The 22817-nt window shown below is 42.4% G+C and overlaps 1 protein-coding gene across 3 annotated transcripts in view; it reads left to right on the top strand.

Annotated features, from left to right (window-relative positions):
* BCLAF3 (BCLAF1 and THRAP3 family member 3) overlaps positions 1-22817 on the top strand; it is a 65619-nt gene that overhangs the window by 23487 nt on the left and 19315 nt on the right. For all 3 annotated transcript variants that reach the window (XM_061627268.1, XM_061627269.1, XM_061627270.1), the window contains exons 4-9: positions 63-731; positions 3059-3237; positions 4189-4297; positions 5135-5198; positions 5847-5965; positions 11776-11890. In XM_061627268.1, the coding sequence (XP_061483252.1) occupies positions 63-731; positions 3059-3237; positions 4189-4297; positions 5135-5198; positions 5847-5965; positions 11776-11890 (1255 nt within the window). The remainder of the gene's footprint in view (positions 1-62; positions 732-3058; positions 3238-4188; positions 4298-5134; positions 5199-5846; positions 5966-11775; positions 11891-22817) is intronic.

Here is a 22817-nt window from a genome sequence, read left to right as displayed (position 1 = left end):
TGCATACGTAAGTTCTCATTTTCTTCCTTACTGCAAGTATAAACTACTTTATGTCAACACAGGTATCCTGAAGATCGTGAACACAGAGAATATGGGCACACATCTAAAAGGGCGAAAGAAATGGAGAGGTATGATGATAAAGAAATAGCAAGTAATTCCAAGTGGAAGCAAGACCATTCTTCTACACTCAACCAAGCAAAGGGAGAGCCAAGAAATATCGATCTTCCAACCCATCGGCCTGTTGTAAAGGAGTACAGTGATAGTTGTCAAACAAAGATGACATATGACTATAGTCAGAAACGTCATAGGCATCCAGATGGAGGAAAATACGTTTCTGAAGAAAGAGCAGAGAAATATATGAAGGTGGAAGAAAAGAAGTATAATTATCCCAAAGAAACTTGGAATAGCAAATATTTAAATTACTACAACAGTGAAAGAGTTGGCCAGGTAGAAGAGCCTCGTACTGAAGTATCAGTTAAATATATTTCAGGAACAGGCTGCGATTTGTGTACTAAATCTTACAAACGTGATGTTGATATCTTATCCTTTGATCAAAAAGATAAGGAAAGAATAAAGAAGGAAGTGGATTTTAGGGGAAGAAAAGATTGTTCTAGTGGTCACCACTATGACACTCATCACAAAATTTCAGATGTAAAAGTGTCTGATGGCGACACTAGGAAGGAAAAACTCACAGTCAAAGTGGATATGAAGAAAACCATAAATAAGTACAGGTATTATCTTCTCACATTTGTTAAGTGATTTCCATAGTTATGAATGTATTAAAGATGTCAAGTCACTTGATCAATATAGCATGGTAGTATTGAGTTCAGTGACCAGAATCCAAATGGCATTGTGCAGTGTGTGTGTATGTGGTTGAGCAGGCCAAGCATATGTAATTATGTAAAGTAGCAGTCCATAATGTAGATCAAGGAAGGCTGTGGCACTTGAGACCAAGGTAAGCAGAATTAAGAGTGTTTGGGCCTGCTAGAGAGGAGCTGAGGAATCCTGAGCTGCAGTTACTGCTTGCCAGAAGCAGGAAATGTTAATTGGGCACCTGACCAGTACTAGTAGTAGTCCTTGCTAGGGCCCAGCTTTCAGGGAACTGTAGGGAGTAGCACAGTCTAGCTGAGTAGCAAAATGTTGTCAATACCTGTGGAATGTCAAGTTGCAATTCCTTGGATAAGTGGAGTTTGACATACCCTGCCTGCCCTGAAAGTTTGCAGCGTTTCATAGGATAGTAATGTTAGTAGATGAGATCAGTGTTCAAATCCCTGTTCAGCTGGCTTTGAGTAAACCAGTAGTAGCCAAAATATGATAAGGTATATTAGGTGTTTTTGTCAAGTTTTCTTATTCCAATAGAAATATTCGTGTTTAATATGAAGTTCCTAAACTCTTTATATGGAGGTTGAGATACCTAATTGTTTATAATATGATGATGCATTTTGCTAGCAAGCATGTATTTGTTATTTAGTGTAAAGTAAACAGTATGGCCGGAATTTGAAGAGCTGCATGTGGCCTTCCGCAAGCATTCTGGGGCGTTGCTTGTCTACAGTCCCTCATGTACCCTGAAAAACTGTTCCAGAAGATTAGAGAAACCTGGTGCTGGCCCAGTACATTTTGCTGTCTGAAGTTGAGACAAATAGCAACCCCTTCCACAATTCCTTACTTCATTTATTCCTCCTTCCATGGTGCCATCTCTAACAGGTTACTTCACCCTGCTACGTGACAGGGCCAGCATGCCATGGCAGGGGGAGGGGCTTGGGGTGCAAGAACCTATATTTGGAAGGAAAATTTTTCACAATTCGTGTGCATCCATATAATTGCTCTAGGTGTGTGTTTGAGCATTTTGGGATCCTGGCGTATAAGCAGTAGTTGCAGTCACTAACATCTAGGACAAAAGGTTCAACATCTGTGGTGTGAGACTCTGTGTTTGTACATCTTGTGATGTGTTATGCTGTAAGCCAGCCTTTCCCAACCAGTGTGCCTCCAGATGTTGTTGGACCACAACTCCCATCTTTCCTGACCATTGGCAATGCTGGCTGAGACTGATGGGAGTTGTGGTCCAACAATATCTGGAGGCACACTGGTTGGGAAAGGCTGCTGTAAGCTTATCAGATGGGAAAAAGAAGAACTTTTCTGCAGGTGGTCTCTAGCAGCACAACAGAGACACCAAAACGCTAAAGAATGAGAAGTATGGCAGTTTAAAATGCAGTGGAATTTCATGCACCCAAGGCAATGATACAAGGAAAACCTCTTCCTTGGATAAACTACACACCAGAATGGGAAAGGTAGAGGATTACAAAGGGAAGATGGGAGACAGTGTGTGCCATATGCAAAAGATAGGCCTTCTTCCTAAGATACTAATTTCTGATAGGGTTGAACGAAATGTTTGGGGCTCACAATTTTCAGCACAAAAAGGAAGCTTGCCTTTTCTGCACTGGTTTGCTGGAGATCCAATTAGCTGCTACTTGGGCATTGTTATTTTTCAATAATCCTTACTTTGCCTAGAGACAATAATGTCACATAGCCATTCAGATCTGATTGGCTACATGATGATGTCGTATTAACTAAGCAGAATAAGAAAGCAGATGCATGCAGCAGCTGATCTGTTAAAGTGGTTCCCTGTATAGTACTGGTGTGGTGAAGGGCTAGAGGACTGGACTGCATTTTTCCTCCACAAACTTAATAACAGTGCAAAGTTGAGAAGTGAGGACTGTCATGTGGGGTGAGGTAGTATCTGCAAAAAGTCTTCAGCATTTCTGCTCAGCCTTAATTTTTGAGTAAGGTGATTTAAAGCACATTGTAGTAAGTTGAATTGTCTTTTTTTGTTTTAATATTTGTGTGTGAATTGGTTATGAATAAGGTAAGGATTTGAAGTGTTCTAGATACCAAAGTAATATATATTATTGCATGTAATTATAAATGTTTAAAATCATAAAATTTAATGAGTCACGTAGTTAGTTTCACTTTTCTTTGGAATAATATTTTAAATGTCTTGTTAATAATATGTTCAATATTTAAGGGAATATTTTTCTAAACATGTCTAAATTTATTCCAGGAGTGCATCTAGCCATATCATGGAGAGGCAGACATCATGTGATCTAGTAGCTGTGGGTAGAAAAACTGAAAGTTTCCATCCAGTATTTGAACATATAAAATCTGTGACACAGAAGGTAGAACAAAACCCATCAAAAGAATTTGCTCAGGAAATCATCACAATTATCCATCAAGTTAAAGGTGGTTACAAAGTGTTAGACAAGCAGATGATTTGTGGTTTAGTCTGTATATTTGTAGTATCAAATTACTATGAATGTTATGAATCCAAGGAACCCATGATGTGACATCATGTAGATTGCACAGAGTTGTGCGATAATAATTAATGTTTAATGATGCTGGATTTGCAGATTTCATAATGAGATTTGCAGATTTCATAATGAGAAATTAGTATGTTACAGCCAAGAATCCTGGAAATATTATTTCCTACTCTTTAAATTAGGGATGACATGTGGGATTCTCACTTCCACCTGGATTTTCCAGTGGTCAGTCACCATTTTGTGGCATGCTCAGTCTTCATTGGGCTTTTTTTGTGCAAGGTGGTGGAGGGAAGAGAGTTCCCCACAAGAGTTTTTCCCCTAAAAACCATATACTTCTGCAAATCTTGAGGTTCTCTGTACCTGTATCATACCTTACATGTAAAGTCAGTTTGAAATTAAGAGAGACTGAACAAAAATATAGTTATATTTATAAAGTTGTCATATGGGCCATTTGTGGTTGACTTAATAGAAGTACACTTTAATTCAGGGGAAAATGAACTCATGTATGTATATTTTATATCTTTTGACGTTACCCATTTTGAATTTTTTATGAAGAGTAAATATCGATTTGATCTTTCTGCATTATGAGGTGTAAATAATGTAGCTCATATCATTAGAGGGGCATATCCTTGAGAACTCAGGGAGTTATTGTATGGTTGCAGAAGGCTGAATCTATATCCTTAGACAGAATAGTAGCTTGTTGTATGCTACTAGTACAATTTTTATTTTTGAGATGTATGGCTTTAGAGATAAAAAGCCATGCGGACATAACTTCATAACTATTCATTGTTTTCAGTGTGTTAGTTTCAGTAGCACTTAGAATTTTGAAATGGCAGTAATGATTAGCTTCCCCCCTCATTTGTCCTCTTCACAGCAAATTATTTTAAATCATCTGATCTCACTTTACATGAGCGCTTCTCAAAATTACAAGATAAACCAGTGGCAAATGAAGTTAAAAGACATTCAGATCCAGAAATTCACAGGTAAAATAAATGTGCATTGAACCAATAAAAATCTTATTCAAGAAAACATGTCAATTGACTGAACATTTCTTTGCCTACTTGGAAGGGCTGTCTTGCCATGATTTGAAGATTGTTTCTGTATCCTGGCTTGTTTGAAAGCCGTTAACCATAGTTCCTGGTTCAGATGTAATGGGAACTATGATTAGCGACAGCTTGCTTGAGCAAAAGGGCTGTATGTGGGTGCATGAAGTTCATTCGTATCTTGGCTTACTAAGCCAAGATTTGATCATCCAAATGCAGTTGTCAAGCCTTAGCTTACAGAATCCAACATACATAGGCTTGAATTGCATGGTTAGTTCTGGGAATTTTTTGTTGAGTAATGATTTCAGTTTGAGCCTCAGTTTGGGTTTTTCAATCCCAAAAGACATAAATTGCATGAAAAGGAAGATAAACCAAACACAGGGTTGATACATGGCATTATCTGGAATATTAATGTGACCAAGAAGACATGACTTTCCCATGTACTTAAATTTCCTGGCCTCTGTTTTTTTGTATGGCCCCATTGCTGCCATAGTCCATATCAATCTTCTTCAACCTGATAACCTACTGATGTTTTGGACTACAACTAACATCAGCTGCATCAGGACTTTCAATTCATTTCAAAATGGTTTGTATCCAATGCATTCTTGAACCACAAGCAAAAGAGATGGAATCTAAAACGTAAAACTCCTAGCAGCTCCATAATTGTAAAGATGTATTACGCAAGTATTTTTGTAGAATTCATTGTCTATTGAAGTTAACTTTCTTGCTTCCATTTGTCCCTCTTGCTGATGCTGAATCACATGCTCACTACATCAGGAGAATCGATATGTCTTTGGCAGAACTTCAGAATAAACGAGCTGTTCCATGTGAGTCTGAGCAGGTATGTGTGTTTTATTTCTTGATGGAAGGAAAGTGTATTTTCAGTGACAATAATATCACGTGTTTGTAGTCATTCTATACCGCTTTTACTTTTTCAAGGTTTAGTGATGGACTTCGTTGAAATAATTTGTACAGAACTGATAATTTTATTTAATTACATTTATATCCCATCTTTCCTCCAAAGATCCCAAGGACGGGTCAGTTGTTCTTCCCCCACAAACACACACACTTTCCCCCTTCACAACAACCCTGTGAGTGAGTTAGCTAGAGAAAGAGTGCTTGGTTGTGAATGCAGATTTGGACCTGAGTCCTCATAGTCCTGCCCCAGCACTCTAAATCAGGGGTAGCCAATGTGATGTTCTCTGGATGTTGCTGGACTACGGCTCCCATCAATCCTGCCTGGGGCTGGTGGAAGTTGGAGTCCAGCAGCATCTGGAGGACAACACATTGGCTGTCCCTGCTCTTAAACCACCATACCACACTGGCTGTCATGACTTAATTTGTGATACTAACTAATCTCTAAATTTTGAAGTGCTTTATTTTATTGGTTTATTACTTCTAATAATTACCTTGCTAAAAAGAAAAATGTAGAAAAAGAAAAGTGTGATGCATCATTCCATAATTTATTATCCATTTATTATTTCTGTAGAGTGTTGTGAGAGTTCTAGAAGATCCAAATGATCTCAGACATGACATTGAGAGAAGAAGAAAAGAGAGGTTGCAGAATGAAGATGAGAACAACTTTTACATTGATGGTGTATCACAAAGGTAAATCTCAAAAGAAATAGTTGTGTTCAAATAAAAACTTTCACTTCTAAGGTCTTTTACATTATATGTACTTCAAAATCTGGATTTCATTTTAGAGTAATTTTTTCTTTCCCTTAGAGCAACAAATGCAAAATCAAACTTGTTCAGATACTAAACTCTTATCATGCTATGTTAGGTGCATCATTATTTGGGTATCCTAAGCTTATGGCACAGAAAAGTCTCTCTACTTGTTCCTTCCTTTCATTTCTAGCTTGACATCAAGTAGGAGTATACTGGATGTTTTTGCTTTCTAGCTGCACAGCCCATTAGAACTGTCTCTTGTCTTTGTGGTATGGTTAAACTTTGAGGCAGCCATCAGAGGATGGAGCTCTCATTAGATTTCCTCTGATTTGGCATTCAGTCAAAGCCACAAGATGCCCACTCAGCCTCTAATTCCGCTCTGCCAACCAGCATCTTTTGGATCCCATCTCTTCAGAACTAGTCACAGTTTTCCATGAGTGCTTTCTCTTCCCACTCTTGTATTCTGGAGGACAACTGTTCTTCTTTGGTTGTTTCTACCACACGGAAATTACAAGAATAATAATGATGATGTGCCTAATGTATAACAGCAGGAGTGAGACACTGATTCTTATTGTCTGTCTTTAACACCCTTTTCATCAAGTTACCAAAACTGTGAATCATGCTATTTTGCAGTACCTAAAAGATAATGTAGCTAACTGGCTTTAAGGAGTGATGTTCTAATTGCATTACTGACCGTCTGGATGTGGATAGGCTGGTATATACTTGAATATGGTAATTTCAAGAAATAGAAAACAAATTTATCAGCATTGTTCTTTAAAAAAAACCCCCAAACGTTCAGTTGTTGGTGACTTCTTTCATGATGAATTTCTTCTTGAGTAGAATCCAATTGACTATGCCAGTTAAACTGTGTGTAAACCAGGTTTTAGGGTTGTATGGGGACTATACTGCTTACCAGAATATTTATTTATTTATTCACCTTTTTTTTCATTTTATTTATTCACAAGGTGGCTCACATAAAATCAACATAATACAAAACAAGGTAAAAATGCAATCTAAAAAAAAACCTAATGAGCAAAACCCATGAGCAGTTTAAAATTGCAGCAAAAATAACAATAAAACCAAGATTCTAAATAGATCTGCTTAGATAGCATGGTCTTCATCATCTCACTAAAAACGGGGGAGGAAGCCAGGCATACTTTTCTTAGGAGGTATATCCTGAGTGCCATGCTCAAGAAGGCTCTCTCCCAGGTATCTTCCTTCTTTATCTCATACAGCAGAGGGACCTGAAAGAGAGCCTCTGGAGTGGAACACAAGTCATAGCTGTGCTCCTATGGACCAGTGCAATTCCTGATATATATGCAGTTCCAGGTGTTTAAGTCTTTAAAGGTCAAAGCCAGCACCTGCTGGAATTTATTGCTTGATTTATTGATTTATTATTTGATTTATATCCCGCCCTTCCTCCCAGCAGGAGCCCAGGGTGGCAAACAGAAGCGCTAAAAACACTTTAAAACATCATAAAAACAGACATTAAAATACATTAAAACAAAACAACTTTGAAAACATTTCTTTAAAAAGCTTTGAAGTTTTTTTTTTTTTAAAAAGGTTAAAAAATATCTTTTAAAAAAAGTTTAAAAGCATATTGAAAAGCAATTCAACCCAGAAGCAGACTGGGATAAGTCTCAACTTAAAAGGCTTGTTGAAAGAGGAAAGTCTTCAAAAGGCGCCAAAAAGATAACAGAGATGGTGCCTGCCTAATATTTAAGTGGAGGGAATTCCACATGGTAGGTGCTGCCACACTAAAGGTCCATTTCGTATGTTGTACAGAACGAACCTCCTGATAAGATGGTATCTGCAGGAGGCCCTCACCTGCAGAGCGCAGTGATCAACTGGGTATATAAGGGGTAAGACGGTCTTTCAGGTATCTTGGTCCCGAGCTGTATAGGGCTTTGTACTCCAAAACTAGAACCTTGAACTTGGCCCAATAGCAAATGGGCAGCCAGTGCAATTCTTTCAGCAGCAATACCCTGTTGGCAATACCCTGCCCCAGTGAGCAGTCTCGCTGCCGCATTTTGCACCAGCTGTAGCTTCCAGACCAACCTCAAGGGCAGCCTCGCATACAACGCATTACAGTAATCCAGCCTGGAGTTTACCAGTGTGTGGACAACAGTAGTCAGGCTATCCCAGTCCAGAAATGGCCGCAGCTGTATTACCAGCTGAAGCTGGTGAAAGGCACTCCTAGCCACGGAGGTCACTTGGGCCTCTAGCAACAAAGATGGATCTAGGAGCACCCCCAGACTACGAACCTGCTATTTCAGAGGGAGTACAACCCCATCCAAAACAAGCAACTGACCAATTATCTGAACTCGGGAACCACCAACCCACAGCGCCTCCATCCTGCTAGAATTCAGACTCAGTTTATTGGCCCTCATCCAGCCCACCACCAAGTCCAGGCAGCGGTCCAGGGTTTGCACGGCCTCTCCTGATTCAGATGTTCCAGAAAAGTAGAACTGGGTATCATCAGCATACTGCTGACACCTCGGCCCAAATCTCCTGATGACCGCTCCCAAAGGCTTCATATAGATGTTAAACAGCATGGGGGACAAGATGGTACCTTGCGGCACCCCAGAGCACAACTGCCAAGGGGCCGAAAGACAATTGTTATGTGCCTTCAAGTCGACCACGACTCATGGCGACCCTATGAATCAGTGACCTCCAAGAGCATCTGTCATGAACTACCCTGTTCAGATCTTGTAAGTTCAGGTCTGTGGCTTCCTTTATGGAATCAGTCCATCTCTTGTTTGGCCTTCCTCTTTTTCTACTTCCTTCTGTTTTTCCCAGCGTTATGGTCTTTTCTAGGGAATCATGTCTTCTCATGATGTGTCCAAAGTATGATAACCTCAATTTCATCATTTTAGCTTCTAGTGACCGTTCTGGTTTAATTTTTTCTAACATCCAATTATTTGTCTTTTTTGCAGTCCATGGTATGCACAAAGTTCTCATCCAACACTACATTTCAAACGACTTGATTTTTCTCTTAACCGCTGTTTTTACTGTCCAGCTTTCACATCCATACATAGAGATTGGAAATACCATGGTCTGAATGATCCTGACTTTGGTATTCAGTGATACATCTTTGCATTTGTGGACCTTTTCTAGTTCTCTCATAGCTGCCCTCCTCAGTCCTAGCTTTCTTCTGATTTCTTGACTATTGTCTCCATTTTGGTTAATGACTGTGCCAAGGTATTGATAATCCTTGACAAATTCAATGTCCTCATTGTCAACTTTAAAGTTACATAAATCTTCTGTTGTCATTACTTTAGTCTTTTTGACGTTCAGCTGTAGTCCTGCCTTTGTGCTTTCCTCTTTAACTTTCATCAGCATTCTTTTCAAATCATTACTGGTTTCGTCTAAAAATATGGTATCATCTGCATATCTTAAATTATTGATATTTCTCCCTCCAATTTTCACACCTTCATCGTGGTCCAATCCCACTTTCCGTATGATATGTTCTGCATACAGATTAAACAAATAGGGTGATAAAATACACCCCTGTCTCACACCTTTTCTGATTGGGAACCAATCAGTTTCTCCACATTCTGTCCTTACAGTAGCCTCTTGTCCAGAGTATAGGTTGCACATCAGGACAATCAGATGCTGTGGCACCCCTATTTCTTCTAAAGCCTTCCATAGTTTTTCATGATCTACACAGTCCATGGCTTTACTGTAATCTATAAAGCACAGGGTGATTTTCTTCTGAAATTCCTTGCTCCGTTCCATTATCCCATGTATGTTTGCGATATGATCTCTGGTGCCTCTTCCCTTTCTAAATCCAGCTTGGACATCTGGCATTTCTCGCTCCATATACGGTAAGAGCCTTTGTTGTAGAATCTTGAGCATTCCTTTACTTGCATGGGATATTAAGGCAATAGTTCAATAATTACTGCATTCCCTGGGATCCCCTTTCTTTGGAATTGGGATATATATATTGAAGGCTTCCAGTCTGTGGGCCATTGTTTAGTTTTCCATATTTCTTGACACATTTTTTGTCAACATTTGGACAGATTCAGTCTCAGTAGCTTGTAGCAACTCTATTGGTATTCCATCTGTTCCTGGTGATTTGTTTCTTCCAAATGTTTTAAGAGCGGCTTTTACCTCACATGCTAAAATTTCTGGTTCTTCATCATATGGTTCCTCCATGAATGAATCTGTCATCCTGGCATCTTTTTTATAGAGTTCTTCAGTGTCCGTCTTCCTTTTATTTCATCTGAGTTAATCACTGTGTTCCCCTGTCGATTATTCAACATCCCTACTCGTGGTTTAAATTTCTCTTTAATTTCTCTAGTCTTTTGGAATAGGGCTTTTGTTCTACCCTTTTTGTTGTCCTCTTCTGTTTCTATACAATTTCTATACAGTAACTATTGTAATCTTTCTCTTTGTCCTTATGTACTGTTCGCTGTATTGTTGCATTTAGGGTTCTGACTGTGTTTCTATCTCCCTTTGCTTTTGTTTTCCTTCTCTCCCTAACCATTTAAAGAGTTTATTCAGTCATCCATTGAGGTCTTTCTCTCTTTTTAACTAGAGGTATTGTCTTTTTGCATTCTTCCCTGATAATGTCACCTATTTTGGAGGCCAGATCACTCAAAAATTTAAAGAAGTTAGATCTACTAATTGAATAGCCTTAATTCACATTGTTGGAGATTTAGTTTTAATTTATTTGTTGAAATCAATTTTAGTCATTGTTACCATCCAGTGTTCTCATAGTACTCAGATACATGACTGACCCTTGACAGTTCTGTCTGGCAAAGGCTGTTTCAAAGAAGCTGATTCCTTTACCAACTGGTGTTGGAAATGCCTTCTTCTCAGTGTTAAAACACAGGCCCAGTGCCAGTGGGTGGCCAGGTTGGTCACTGGTCAAGGGCCCCTGCAACTGGGACTAGGAAGGTAGAGCTCCCACTCCATGATCCCCACCAGCATCGGGTTGCAGGGCGCAACCTGACAGTGGCGCAGAGCAGGAGCTCCACTCTCCCAGGCAACACGACTCTGCTTGTGCGCACAGCTGGCACACACTTAAAGACACTCAGTCATGCCACCTGTTGCATTGCCTTATCAATGCTGTGTGCATATGCCTGCCATCATCCAAGATAGCAGTGGGGGTGTCAACATGTGGTATGGCAGGCAAGTGCGCTGACGCGGCAATGCAAGAGGTGGCGCAACCAGGTGTACTTAGATGTGCACACAGGGGGCAGAAGTGCGGGGTGCCACAGCAGTCTGGCGCCAGCCCTGGTAGGATGCTGGATATCCGTAAACTTGCTGCTATTCCTGACTTTCAGCACTGTCTCTCCAGCTGTTTACCACATTGTCTCCAATGCTTCTCTGCAGTTTCACTTGGACATTTTTTGAACCACTGATTTTCTAGCTTTCAACTTGTATGTAAATCTAATGTATATTTTGCAATCTCTGACAATTACTAACAAAATCAGATGTTAAAAACACATTAGCCTATTTTTTTCAAAATAAAATTAGCAGTTTAAAAAAATACACATTTTAATATTACATATTAAAATACGTGTCAAATCAAATTAATATACATGCCAAATTTACATGTTTGGGTAGGCTTGCTTAAACAAAAGTGTTTAGCAGGCAGCTTCAGTAGTGAATGTGCTGACTGACTGATGAGCTTATTATGGGTTTTTTAAATATATTAGCTATTTGGTCTTATTTTAGAACACTAAGCTGTTTGAAATGGCTTCTTTTTAGTTTTGACAGTTTTTAATATTGCATCTATTTAGGGATGAACAGAGTTGTAGCTTTTCAAAATTACAAAACTCTCAAATGTATGGATTCCAAAACCCTGCCAGATTCCTAAGACCGCCTTTCAGGAAGTTTATTAGAAAACCTCACATGGTAAGTTGAAATTAAATCAACCCATTCCTGAGTATTATCACTTGCACACAGTATTTAACTATGAAATTGGTTCTTCATCACCTGATCATGAGTGCATTTTTGTAGCTGTTGAAAACAAGTTGCAAACAAGGCTTCCCTTGTCACCTGTCAGAGCCAGCACCGGGGGTGGTGAGGTTGGGCCCTGGCCGAGGGTCCCTGCAGCCCTGGGGGGGCCCTCCTTAGGGTGGGAGGGTAGTGCTCCCTTTCTGCAGTCCGTGGCAGCATCAGCTCCCGACCCTGCCACGGATGGCGGAGAGGGAGCTCCCAGGCACCTCCCCTCGAATACAGTCAGTGTGGGCTTCAGTAAGCCCACAAGTACGCCCCACTTACCTGTCTCATCCCTGTGAATGACGTGCGTGCTGACAAGCATGCCTGCCATCAACCAAGATGGTGGTGAAGGCTCCCCTAAAAGCTGATGTCCCAGCTGCCATCTTGGTTGATGGCAGGCATGCGCGCAAAACAGGCATGTCATTTACAGAGACAATAGAGGTAGGAGGGATGTGTGGGTCAGTTTATTAGCCCCATGCCACCTGTATGGAGGGGTTGGGCTATGGTGCCGCGGGCCAGGGCAGGCTGGTGCTGGCCCTGTCACCTGTAGAACATTTTGAAAAACCCCACCCACAATTTTAAATTGTTTGCAGGCTGTACAATCTAAGGAAAAAATAATAAAAGGATTGAGTCTTTCTACAGCTGGCTTTTTTATCTGTCTTGGGACACTGTTTACAGGTTTCTGATCCTCGTTGCTTTCAAGTTGTACACTCAACTTGATCAATACATTGTGGCTGGACTTGATAACCAACAATAGTTTTTACATTCAAGCAGGAATGTACTAAATGTTCCTCTGAACATGAGTACAGTACTTTTTTCTTTCCACTGAGCCAGTGTGGAGCATTAGCCTTACAAACTTGCACATTCATATATACACCCAGTTCCCTGCATGTCTCATTAGAAATTAAACACTGTCCCCCAGCTCCCTTGCACTATTAAGAACAGTTTCTCACACTTCCCCCCCTCCCACTTCTGGTTTCTTCTGAGCCCTACCTAGCAGCTCTTGACAAATATTTTTCTGCAGAAACCCTCAGCTTACTTGCTTATTTATTTAGGTATTGTGGGGGTACCTTTTAGGGCAAAGCTCTGAAGGCCACTTCAATAAAACATTAAAATGCAATATACAACATATATCTTCGGCAGGGCATAGTTTGTGCCTGAGCAAGAATCTGTTTTCAAGGCCAGGGCACAAGACCAGTAAACCAAGTTTCTATCTACAGAAATCTGCTCCAGTTTTTCTTTCTTTTCTTGCAGCAGCTCTCTTGTTTTCGTTTGTTTTTTAATCTGCCCCAAGCCATGATAGAATGGCTGAAGTGAGCTGGGGATAAACTAAAACTTTTTCCCCCTCCTCCATAAACATGAGGTTATGTAAAAGAGACGAAGCCAGAAATGGAGGCAGCTGTTACTCTGCAGTTGAGGGATTTCCAGAGGGGAAGTCTAGGGAAACTGAGTGAGGACTGGAGAAGGGAGACTCAGTAGCAGAGGCTGGTCTGGCAACGTAGTTTGCTGACTCAGTTGAGGAAATGCCAGCAGATTATTTATTTATTTATTTATTTATTATTTGATTTATATCCCGCCCTTCCTCCCGCAGGAGCCCAGGGCGGCATTTGTAAAAGACGAAAACCACACAACCGCTTGCTTAGAGGCTGCTTGCCAGATTTAAATTCATTATTGCTATGGGGACAATGGTAATCATAATAATTGACTCCTGAGACTCCCCTTAAGTGCAAATCTTCCTTCCTTTATAAAGTAGCAAACAATATTGTCTTTCTCTACTTGAACAAACTTGTACTCTTTCTCATCTCCATGTTCAGTGCAGATGAATACTTTTGAATCAAGTTCAGGATTATCCTGTAAATATTCAAATGCTTTGGTTTGTGTATTGTCTAGATAAGCCAGTAAATTAAATGATTACTGAACCAAGAAATGTTTGTAAATTCATCTCCAACAGACATCTAAACAAAAACTTCTCATCAGTTTCTGGAGTCTGCCCTCTTCTCTGTTTCCTGCAACTTGAACAAAATGGACCATTGGTCTCACCTGAAGGGTGATTTTCCTATGAGTCCAGACATCACAGCGGGTATTAGCTCCACCTATCGTGCGAAGGCAAGAATGTCTTTGAAGTCAAGACTAGGGGCGTCAGGCCCCTCCTACTCTCCAGTTCATTCGCAGCGAGTCTAAGGAGAAATATCTAAAAATACAAGAACAAGGCCAACAGGCCTGGCAGCAGGAAAATAACACAATAGTACCATGCATAGTAACATGACTCCAACATAGCGGTATAACAGAACTAGAAGTCTTGACTTCACTTTTAAATTTAAATATAATAGCGTAACAGTAATATATAACACATTAGAAAATATATAGTCATCCTCCAACTGGGAGGGTCGTGATGTCCGGACTCATAGGAAAATCACCCTTCAGGTGAGACCAATGGTCCATTTTCCCTATGAGTCCGGCCATCACAGCGGGATGTACCAAAGCAGCCCATACAGGGTGGGACCGGATGCTAATCCTCATTAAGAACCTGTTGCAACACTCGTCTGCGAAAAGATGCGTCAGCAGAGGCATAGCGATCAATTTTATAATGCCTTATAAACGAGTGTGGGGTAGACCAGACTGCAGCCCTACAAATATCGGCAACAGGAGCATTAGTGGCAAAAGCAGCCGAAGTGGCAGCTGACCTGGTAGAATGAGCCGTTATACTAGCTGGAACTAACAGCTTCAGAGACTCATATGCTAAAGTAATACATGCCCTCAACCAACGGGATAAGGTAGGATTGGATACTTTATGCCCCATAAACCTTGGATGAAAGGATACAAACAGAGACTCCGTTCGTCGAATCTCTTGGGTCCTAGACAGGTAGGTCTTGAGAGCCCTCCAGACATCTAACGAATGCCAAGATTTCTCGAGAGGATGGGTAGGATTCGGGCAAAAGGAAGGCAAAACAATGTCCTGGTTGCAATGAAAAACTGAATCGACCTTGGGACGAAAGGAAGGATCAGTCTTCAGCACAACAGAGTCCTTATGGAAGACGCAGAGGTGTCGAGCAGAAGACAATGCGCCCAACTCCGAAACGCGTCTGGCAGATGTGATTGCGATCAGAAACAAGACCTTGAAGGACAGCATACGTAGGGGCACAGTCCTGATGGGTTGAAACGGAGGGCGTTGCAAAGCCTGCAGAACTTTCGGCAAACTCCATGAGGGAAACCGATGGACAACAGCCGGAGAGCGAAGGGCGACTCCCCTCAAAAAACGTTTGATGAACGGATGTGAGGAAATATGATCTCCAGGAGAGGACACTGAGAGAATGGACGACAGAGTGGACGCATGTCGACGTAGAGTGTTAGGTCGAAGTCCCATCATAAAGCCGCTATGGAGAAATTGCAGCACCTGATGCACAGTGGCCTGGGATGGATCATGGTGGTGGGACTGACACCACTTGGAGAAAGCCACCCAGGTATGTTGATAAATACGAGTAGTGGATGGTCTTCTCGAGGCCAAAATAATATCAATCACAGCGTCAGACAGTCCAGCTGACCTCAAATGTCCCCGTTCAAACGCCACGCTGTTAGATTGAGCCAAGTAGGGTCCTGGTGCAGTACTGGACCCTGGGATAGGAGGTCTGGCCTGATTGGAAGTGTCCAAGGATCCATCATCGACATTGCCAGAAGATCTGAGAACCACGGTCGGCGTGGCCAAAATGGTGCTATCAGAACCAGCTGTGCCCTCTCGGCTCATGCGTTCCTCAAGGTTTTGGCTAACAATGGTATGGGAGGAAAGGCGTACAAGAGACCGTCTGGCTACGGTATTGTCAGAGCATCCATTGCTTCCGCTGTTGAATCCAGGTATCGGGCAAGGTACCTGGGAAGCTGGCAATTGCGACTGGAGGCAAACAGGTCGATTGAGCATTCGCCGAACCGACTCTGAAGACGATGGAAAATGGCTGAGTGAAGTTTCCATTCCCCCGGAAACACCTGTTGTCTGCTGAGCCAGTCTGCTGTCACATTCCAAATCCGTCTGAGATGTTCTGATTTCAGGGATTGTAGATGTTGTTCTGCACAGACAAAGGTGAGGGAGGCTAAGTCCTGCAGAGGACGAGACCTGGTGCCCCCCTGTCTGTTCAAATGTGATTTTACACGCATGTTGTCCGTTCGAATGAGGACATGGTCCAAAGGGAACAGAGACTGAAAATGAATTAGAGCTAAATGTACAGCTTTTAGCTCCAGCCAGTTGATGCTTTGAGTCTGCTCCGTGGTGGACCAAGCCCCCTGAACGTACTGGGAGTTGCAGTGGGCTCCCCAGTCTATGAGGCTGGCATCTGTGGTTACAACAGATCTGTGTGGTTCTCTGAACGGCGTGCCCTTGGAGAGGTGTTGGGACCTCGTCCACCAGCGGAATGATAGGCGCAGTGCGGGGATCAAGCGAACTTTGCAATGGTTGGAGCTGGCAATGTCCTGTTGAAAGGGCAGTAAAGTCCATTGCAGATGCCGAGTGTGGGCTCGAGCCCATGGCACAATATGGATTGTAGAAATGAACATTCCGAGCGTCCTGGCTAGAAGCATGACGTCTGCTGATGTTTGTTACATCAGGGACCTTGCGATGCTTGTGATGGCAGTGATGCGATCTGGAGCCAGGAATACCATTGCCTGCAGGGTATCCAACATTGCCCCTAGATGTAGTAGGCGTTGGGTTGGTTAGAGATGGCTTTTGTTGATGTTGACAAGCCAGCCGTAGGTCTCTGCCCTGGAAGCGTCGGTTCCAGGAGCCCCTGAATGAATTGGGGTCATAGAATCTGACATTGTGGCCTCGTCCTCCTGGCCGCGTTCCTCGAAAGGGCTGGTTAGTACGGAAGGAAGGAAAGCGCCTGGAAGGCCTGTGGTCGTCTTTGGGATCAACCAGCACTGCCTTTAGAGCTTCCTCGCCGAAGAGTAACGATCCGGAGTAAGGAGACCTGGCCAGATTCATTCTGGCCGCTGAATCAGCCTGCCAGTGGCGAAGCCAGAGGGTCCGTTGAGTGACTATCTGAGCCGTCATGGCTCGTGCCCCCAAATGAGTGGCATCCAAGGTGGCATCAGGCACAAAAGCTGCTGTCTTACGCAACTTTACCAGTGACCTTCTGAGGGCGACAGGATCAGGATTAGTGTCCTCTAGAAGACCATCCAGCCACATCATAGCTGCTCTGGAGAAAATGGAGGCTGAAGCGGAGGCATGCGTGGATAGGACAGTGGCCTCGTGGTTTTTGCGGAGGGTGAAGTCTATTCGACGCTCAGTAGTGTCCTTTAGTTGGGATTCCCCTTCCCTGGGCAAAAGGGATCGTGAAACGAGGCGAGCGATTGGTTCGTCTATGCCAGGGACGTGTAACTTGGTGGCAAAGTCCGGAGCTAGGGCGTAAAGCCTGTCAGCCAGGTTCTTGAAGTGGCGAGATTGAAATGGTTGAGCCCATTCTTCAGAGACCAATTTGGCAATTGCGTCCGGCGCCGGGATGTAGTGTTCAATAAGTGCAGGAGATTTGAGAACCTTGGCCCCTTTGATGGCTGGTGCGGAAGAAGTTGAAGGCGCAGTCTGTAGACCAAGGGTATTAACTACCCTGCGTGCCAGGGGCTGATAGTCTGAGGCATTAAACAAGCGATACGATGTATCCTCCTCATGATCTGAATCATCGCTCCAGTCATCTCCTTCAACGTGGTCAGTGAAGGTTGACTCCTCCGCATACGAGGCTTCGTCAATACATCTGCCTCTGGCTATATCGAAGGGATTTGGTGAGCAGGAAGGATGAGCTTCATGACACGCACGTTGGTCCATGTTGAGTTGAGGTATGGCCGGAACTTGTGGTAGTGACTGCATTTGGGTGATAAATGCCAGCATGGCTTGAAGTTGGGAGAGGAAATCAGGGGACAGCTGCAGCCCGGTTGTGGCAGATGTTTGTGCCTGAGCCGGTATTGGAGCAGATGTTTGGGGCGGTAAAACGGAGGGAGGCTGGTTAGGTGAAAGCTGAGTGGAAAAGCCAGCAAAAACCTCCTCGTCAGAGGAAGCAGCAGGGGAATGAAGTATATCGTTTATGTGTGCCTGAGTTGCTGTGGTAGTGGTGGTGGTTGGCACAGAGGCATAGCGTGGCCGCTTTGGTTTGTTATGGCTGGAAATATGTTTTGTCTTAGCCATTACTTTAGCATGCTTACACTTAGTCACCTTAGAGTGTTGCGGCTGGGCTGTTTGTGACATGCCTGGCTGATCTGGCATCATATTGGCTGATTGCGACATGCCTGGCTGTTCTGCCGTCTTATATTAACTTGGGTGCAGTACACTGCCATGGAGGGGGCAGGATGTAAAGACCCGAACTGGCACAGCGTACGACCACGGAGGGGGTAGAATACACTGGCAGATGGCTAAGTGCACTGCCACAGAGGGGGCAGAATGCACTGTGGTATCAGCGTTAGTATAATATAGGCTGTATTTTAGGTTTGGTACACGGCCACAGAGGGGGCAGGATGTACAAAATATAGTTCAGATTAGTGCTGTAGGCTGGATTTCAGGCATGGTACACGGCCACAGCGGGAGCAGGATGTACTGAATATAATTCGGATTTAGTACAAGTCAGCACTGATATTAAAGCTCCAGCCTTGATGATACTGAATATAATTCAAATTTATTACCAGTCAGCCACTGATATTAAAGCTCCAGTCTTGATAATACTGAATATAATTCAGATTTAGTACAAGTCAGCCACTGATATTAAAGCTCCAGCCTTGATAATACTGAATATAATTCAGATTTAGTACAAGTCAGCCACTGATATTAAAGCTCCAGCCTTGATAATACTGAATATAATTCAGATTCAGTACAAGTCAGCCACTGAAATTAAAGCTCCAGCCTTGATAATACTGAGTATAATTCAGATTTAGTACAAGTCAGCCACTGATATTAAAGCTCCAGCCTTGATAACACTGAATATAATTCAGATTTAGTACAGGTCAGCCACTGATATTAAAGCTCTAGCCTTGATAATACTGAATATAATTCAGTTAGTAGAAGTCAGCCACTGATATTAAAGCTCTAGCCTTGATGATATTGAATATAATTCAAATTTAGTACAAGTCAGCCACTGATCTTAAAGCTCCAGCCTTGATAATACTGAATATAATTCAGATTTAGTACGAGTCAGCCACTGATATTAAAGCTCCAGTCTTGATAATACTGAATATAATTCAGATTTAGTACAGGTCAGCCACTGATTTAAAGCTCCAGCCTTGATGGTACTGAATATAATTCAAATTTAGTACAAGTCAGCCACTGTATTAAAACTCCAGCCTTGATGATACAGTCACAGTAATTTTGTGTGTGAGGAAGCCCTGTGTAACTCTGTCTACAACACACAGACAACACTCATACAGATAGCTTGCAGGGAAGGTATCCGATGGTTAATAAAGGGGTAACAAAAAAGGCGGGAAATTTGAATTCAACAAAAATGGCGCACGGAAAAAAGGAGAGCGGGAAAAAATGATCTAAAAATGGCGGAGAAAGACAGAGCAATGGCGGCCGTCTGGTAACGAACTGGGGGAAGGGTAGCTCAGCACAGCCTCGCAGGGGGAGCCGCAGGGCCGATAGCCGCACTAGCGGCTCCAAGAAACCCCCAAGAAGAAAGAGCAGATAGAAGCCTGTGCGGGATAAGGCAGCAGTAGGCAAGCCGCTGCCGCCGCCGGGAGCAGGACTCTCCGCGGCGAAATCAAAGTGCCGAGAGAAGCCTGTGAGGGATGAGGCAGCAGGAGGCAAGCTGCTGCCGCCGCCGGGAGCAGGGCTCTCCGCGGCGAAATTAAAGTTGCGGAGAGAGAGCCGGATCACCAGGCTCTAGGGAGGCAGAACCCCGGCAGGTAAAAATAGGTTGGAAAAAAGGCAGGGAGCCGCAGCCGCAGGCTCCCGCCTGGGAGAGAACCGCAGCCGCGGTCTCTCCAAGGGCTCCACAGAGCGCGGCTTGAGACAGGGAAAAACCGCTACGGGAGAGAAAGAGCTGCGATCTCCCGAAGCTCAAAACGGCCAGAAACCACAGAACACCGCAGCCGCGGTCTCTGTGGGGGTCCTCAGACAAGCAGGAGAATAAACGAAAAATAAAAGGTTAAAGACCAATCAGGGAGAACCTCAGCCACGGTCTCTGAGGAAAGAACCTCAAACAAGCAACAGAGATAAATGACATTTAAACACAAAGTAAACAAATACGAAAACAACTTAGCTAAATTCTACGCTATAGGATCTCAGTGATAGGATTTCAATCTTGTTCGCAGGAAGGCAAGAATGAACTGGAGAGTGGGAGGGGCCTGACGCCCCTAGTCTTGACTTCAAATACATTCTTGCCTTCGCACAATAGGTGGAGCTAATACCCGCTGTGATGGCCGGACTCATAGGGAAAACGTAAATATGCCAGAACAAGTTACATAAGTGCAAGAGAAATGATTTCTCACACTTGTAGATGGAAGAGTTGTGAAACAGAAAAAGCAAGAGGCCACATTTGTCCCATACCACACTGCACAATTACACCTACACACACCTGTGCACCACAGTTAAGGGGTATCGGCACTGTAAAAGAGAGTCCTAAGGGCTAAAAATACAATTATCTGCATCTCTGGTTATCGCTATACAAAAGAGAAGATTAACATAACCAATTTTATTTTTAAAAATGCATTACTAAATTTACATGGCTGCCCATCAGCACGTTTCATGGGTTGCTTACAGAGCAAATAACATACTAAATTGGTTCATACATCATGATTTACTATGAACAAGCAGAGCGCTAGGGCACACTGTTAAGCCACTCCCATTTTGCTCCATCCTGTCTGGAGCTGGGAACAACAAACCATGAGCCTGGCCTTAGCATTTTGTTTTACTCCAAATAAGCCACAAGCGGAAGCCAGAATTGTTTAGGAGAAACAAAATGCACTAGTTCACACAAAGTGCTACATGAAGACTCATGGTTTGTTGTTCCCAAGTCTGAGCAGGGTGGAACAAAACGGAAGAGGTTCAGTGCTGTGCCCTAGCATGCTCCTTCTTTATGGTAAACCATACCCATGGCTTACTGTGACATATGAATCATCTTCACTGTATTAAAAAGCAAGTTGTTAATTAAAAGCATTAAGAAAAGCAGTGAAATACATCATTAAATTAGCAGTTCAATAGCATGTTATCACAAGCTGTGGATCATTGTTTCTGGATTGGTGCACCTGCATTGGTGTCCATATAATAGACTAACAATTGACCTATTAACAGTCTGTAGTTTGCATTCACTATTCATACTGTTTATTAGCTAAAAGGTATCAATCTTGGATAACTCTCCGTATACCACATGTCAGTTACTACATGTCTGTCAGTAGGACAGATAAAATGGTTATAGGAAGCACACCCCTACTTCAGGTTTGTCATTGCATTGACCAGGGCGATGACACCCTCCCCCTTTTTTTGTGATACCCCAAACAAGCTGGCTGTGTGTCTAGAGTCAGTCGAGGGTTTGATCCACTCTAGATCTCCTAGGTTCAGTTTCCAAATGATAGAGGCAATTTAAACAAGCAATATCAATCATATTTGAAACAAATGAACAAATACAATTAGCCATAATTTGATCATGGTTTTTTTACGCTTATGTAAAGACCATCTGATCACAGGTTCTGATCACCTTTCATTTTATAATAAATAATGATTTCAGACTTTGAATTCTGATCTGAGATTGCTGCATCATTATGCGTCAAAGGGGAAACGCTGTCCTTCTGTTCTTTGCCACGCACTTTAAAATGTCCAGTCTTCTTGAAAACCAAAAATACTGTTGTTGATATTTCTGGATTTGTGGTCAAGGAACTCTCAGGGAATTTCTGTGAAGTTTGTTTGTTTGTTTGTTTTTTGCAACATGCCATTCAGAGTCAGTTTTTCATAATTAATGCCCTGGCCAGTGAGAAAGTTATTGATGGTTTACTTTCTGTCCAGAACCCTGTAAATGTGGTGTTATCTTTTCAAGCATTTTCTAGCTGAGGTGTCACGGTGCTGGGGCAATTTCTTCCTTCCCAACATATGTATTCAGCATAAAGATAATTATGTTTTAGAATTGCCACACAGCTAGAACTTTATATCATATTTTGCAGATTTTGATAGCATGTACTTCCTCATTGGACATCTTCCTTTGATTGACAGTAATGTTCATCTATTGTAACATTTTCATATGGTGTGAAGCATTGTGATAGAGTGTCCATGTGCCCTGTGGAATAGGCTAACACAAGGGCAAGCTTATTGCTTACACTGGTAATTTGGCGCTGAAGCTGATCATTAACTCTGAGGACTTTATTACTTTTTTTGAAGGAGGCCAGTAATATAGTTCCCCAGAGTGTTGAGGGCAACCTTCAACAACACATGTTTTAAAGTGTTTTAGTGCTTTGTTTGCCGCCCTAGGCTCCTGCTAGGAGGAAGGGCAGGATACAAATTAATTAATTAATTAATTAAATTTTGCAAATATCTTTCTGTGAGAAAAGTAGCCATTGTTGGCATTAAGTCTGTCTGGCCACCTGCTGGAGTTAGAATGTTGGTTGCTTGCAAACATGTCCTGAGGGGTCTTAGTAACCCAAAAACCAATTTTGTAATTTTTGGGGGAAATATATCTATGATAGGGGAAAAAGTGTTTTGATGGGTCACAAGGAAGTGAGGGAAATGGTTTTTAAAATTCAGGTTTGAAAAGAGGTTTTGTCAACATGTGGAGCACTATTGACCTCTGATAGCCTTTGTTGTAGTGTTATGGTAAGTGGGTAATTGGTCTACTCCGAAAATAGAGAAAATGTTGTGTGCTTACCCTCTACACTGCTTTCCTACACA

Source organism: Rhineura floridana, chromosome 5 (assembly GCF_030035675.1).
Source record: "Rhineura floridana isolate rRhiFlo1 chromosome 5, rRhiFlo1.hap2, whole genome shotgun sequence".
NCBI lineage: Eukaryota > Metazoa > Chordata > Lepidosauria > Squamata > Rhineuridae > Rhineura > Rhineura floridana.
The sequence above is the reverse complement of the archived record's forward strand: the minus strand, read 5'-3'. Positions and strand labels throughout refer to the sequence as shown.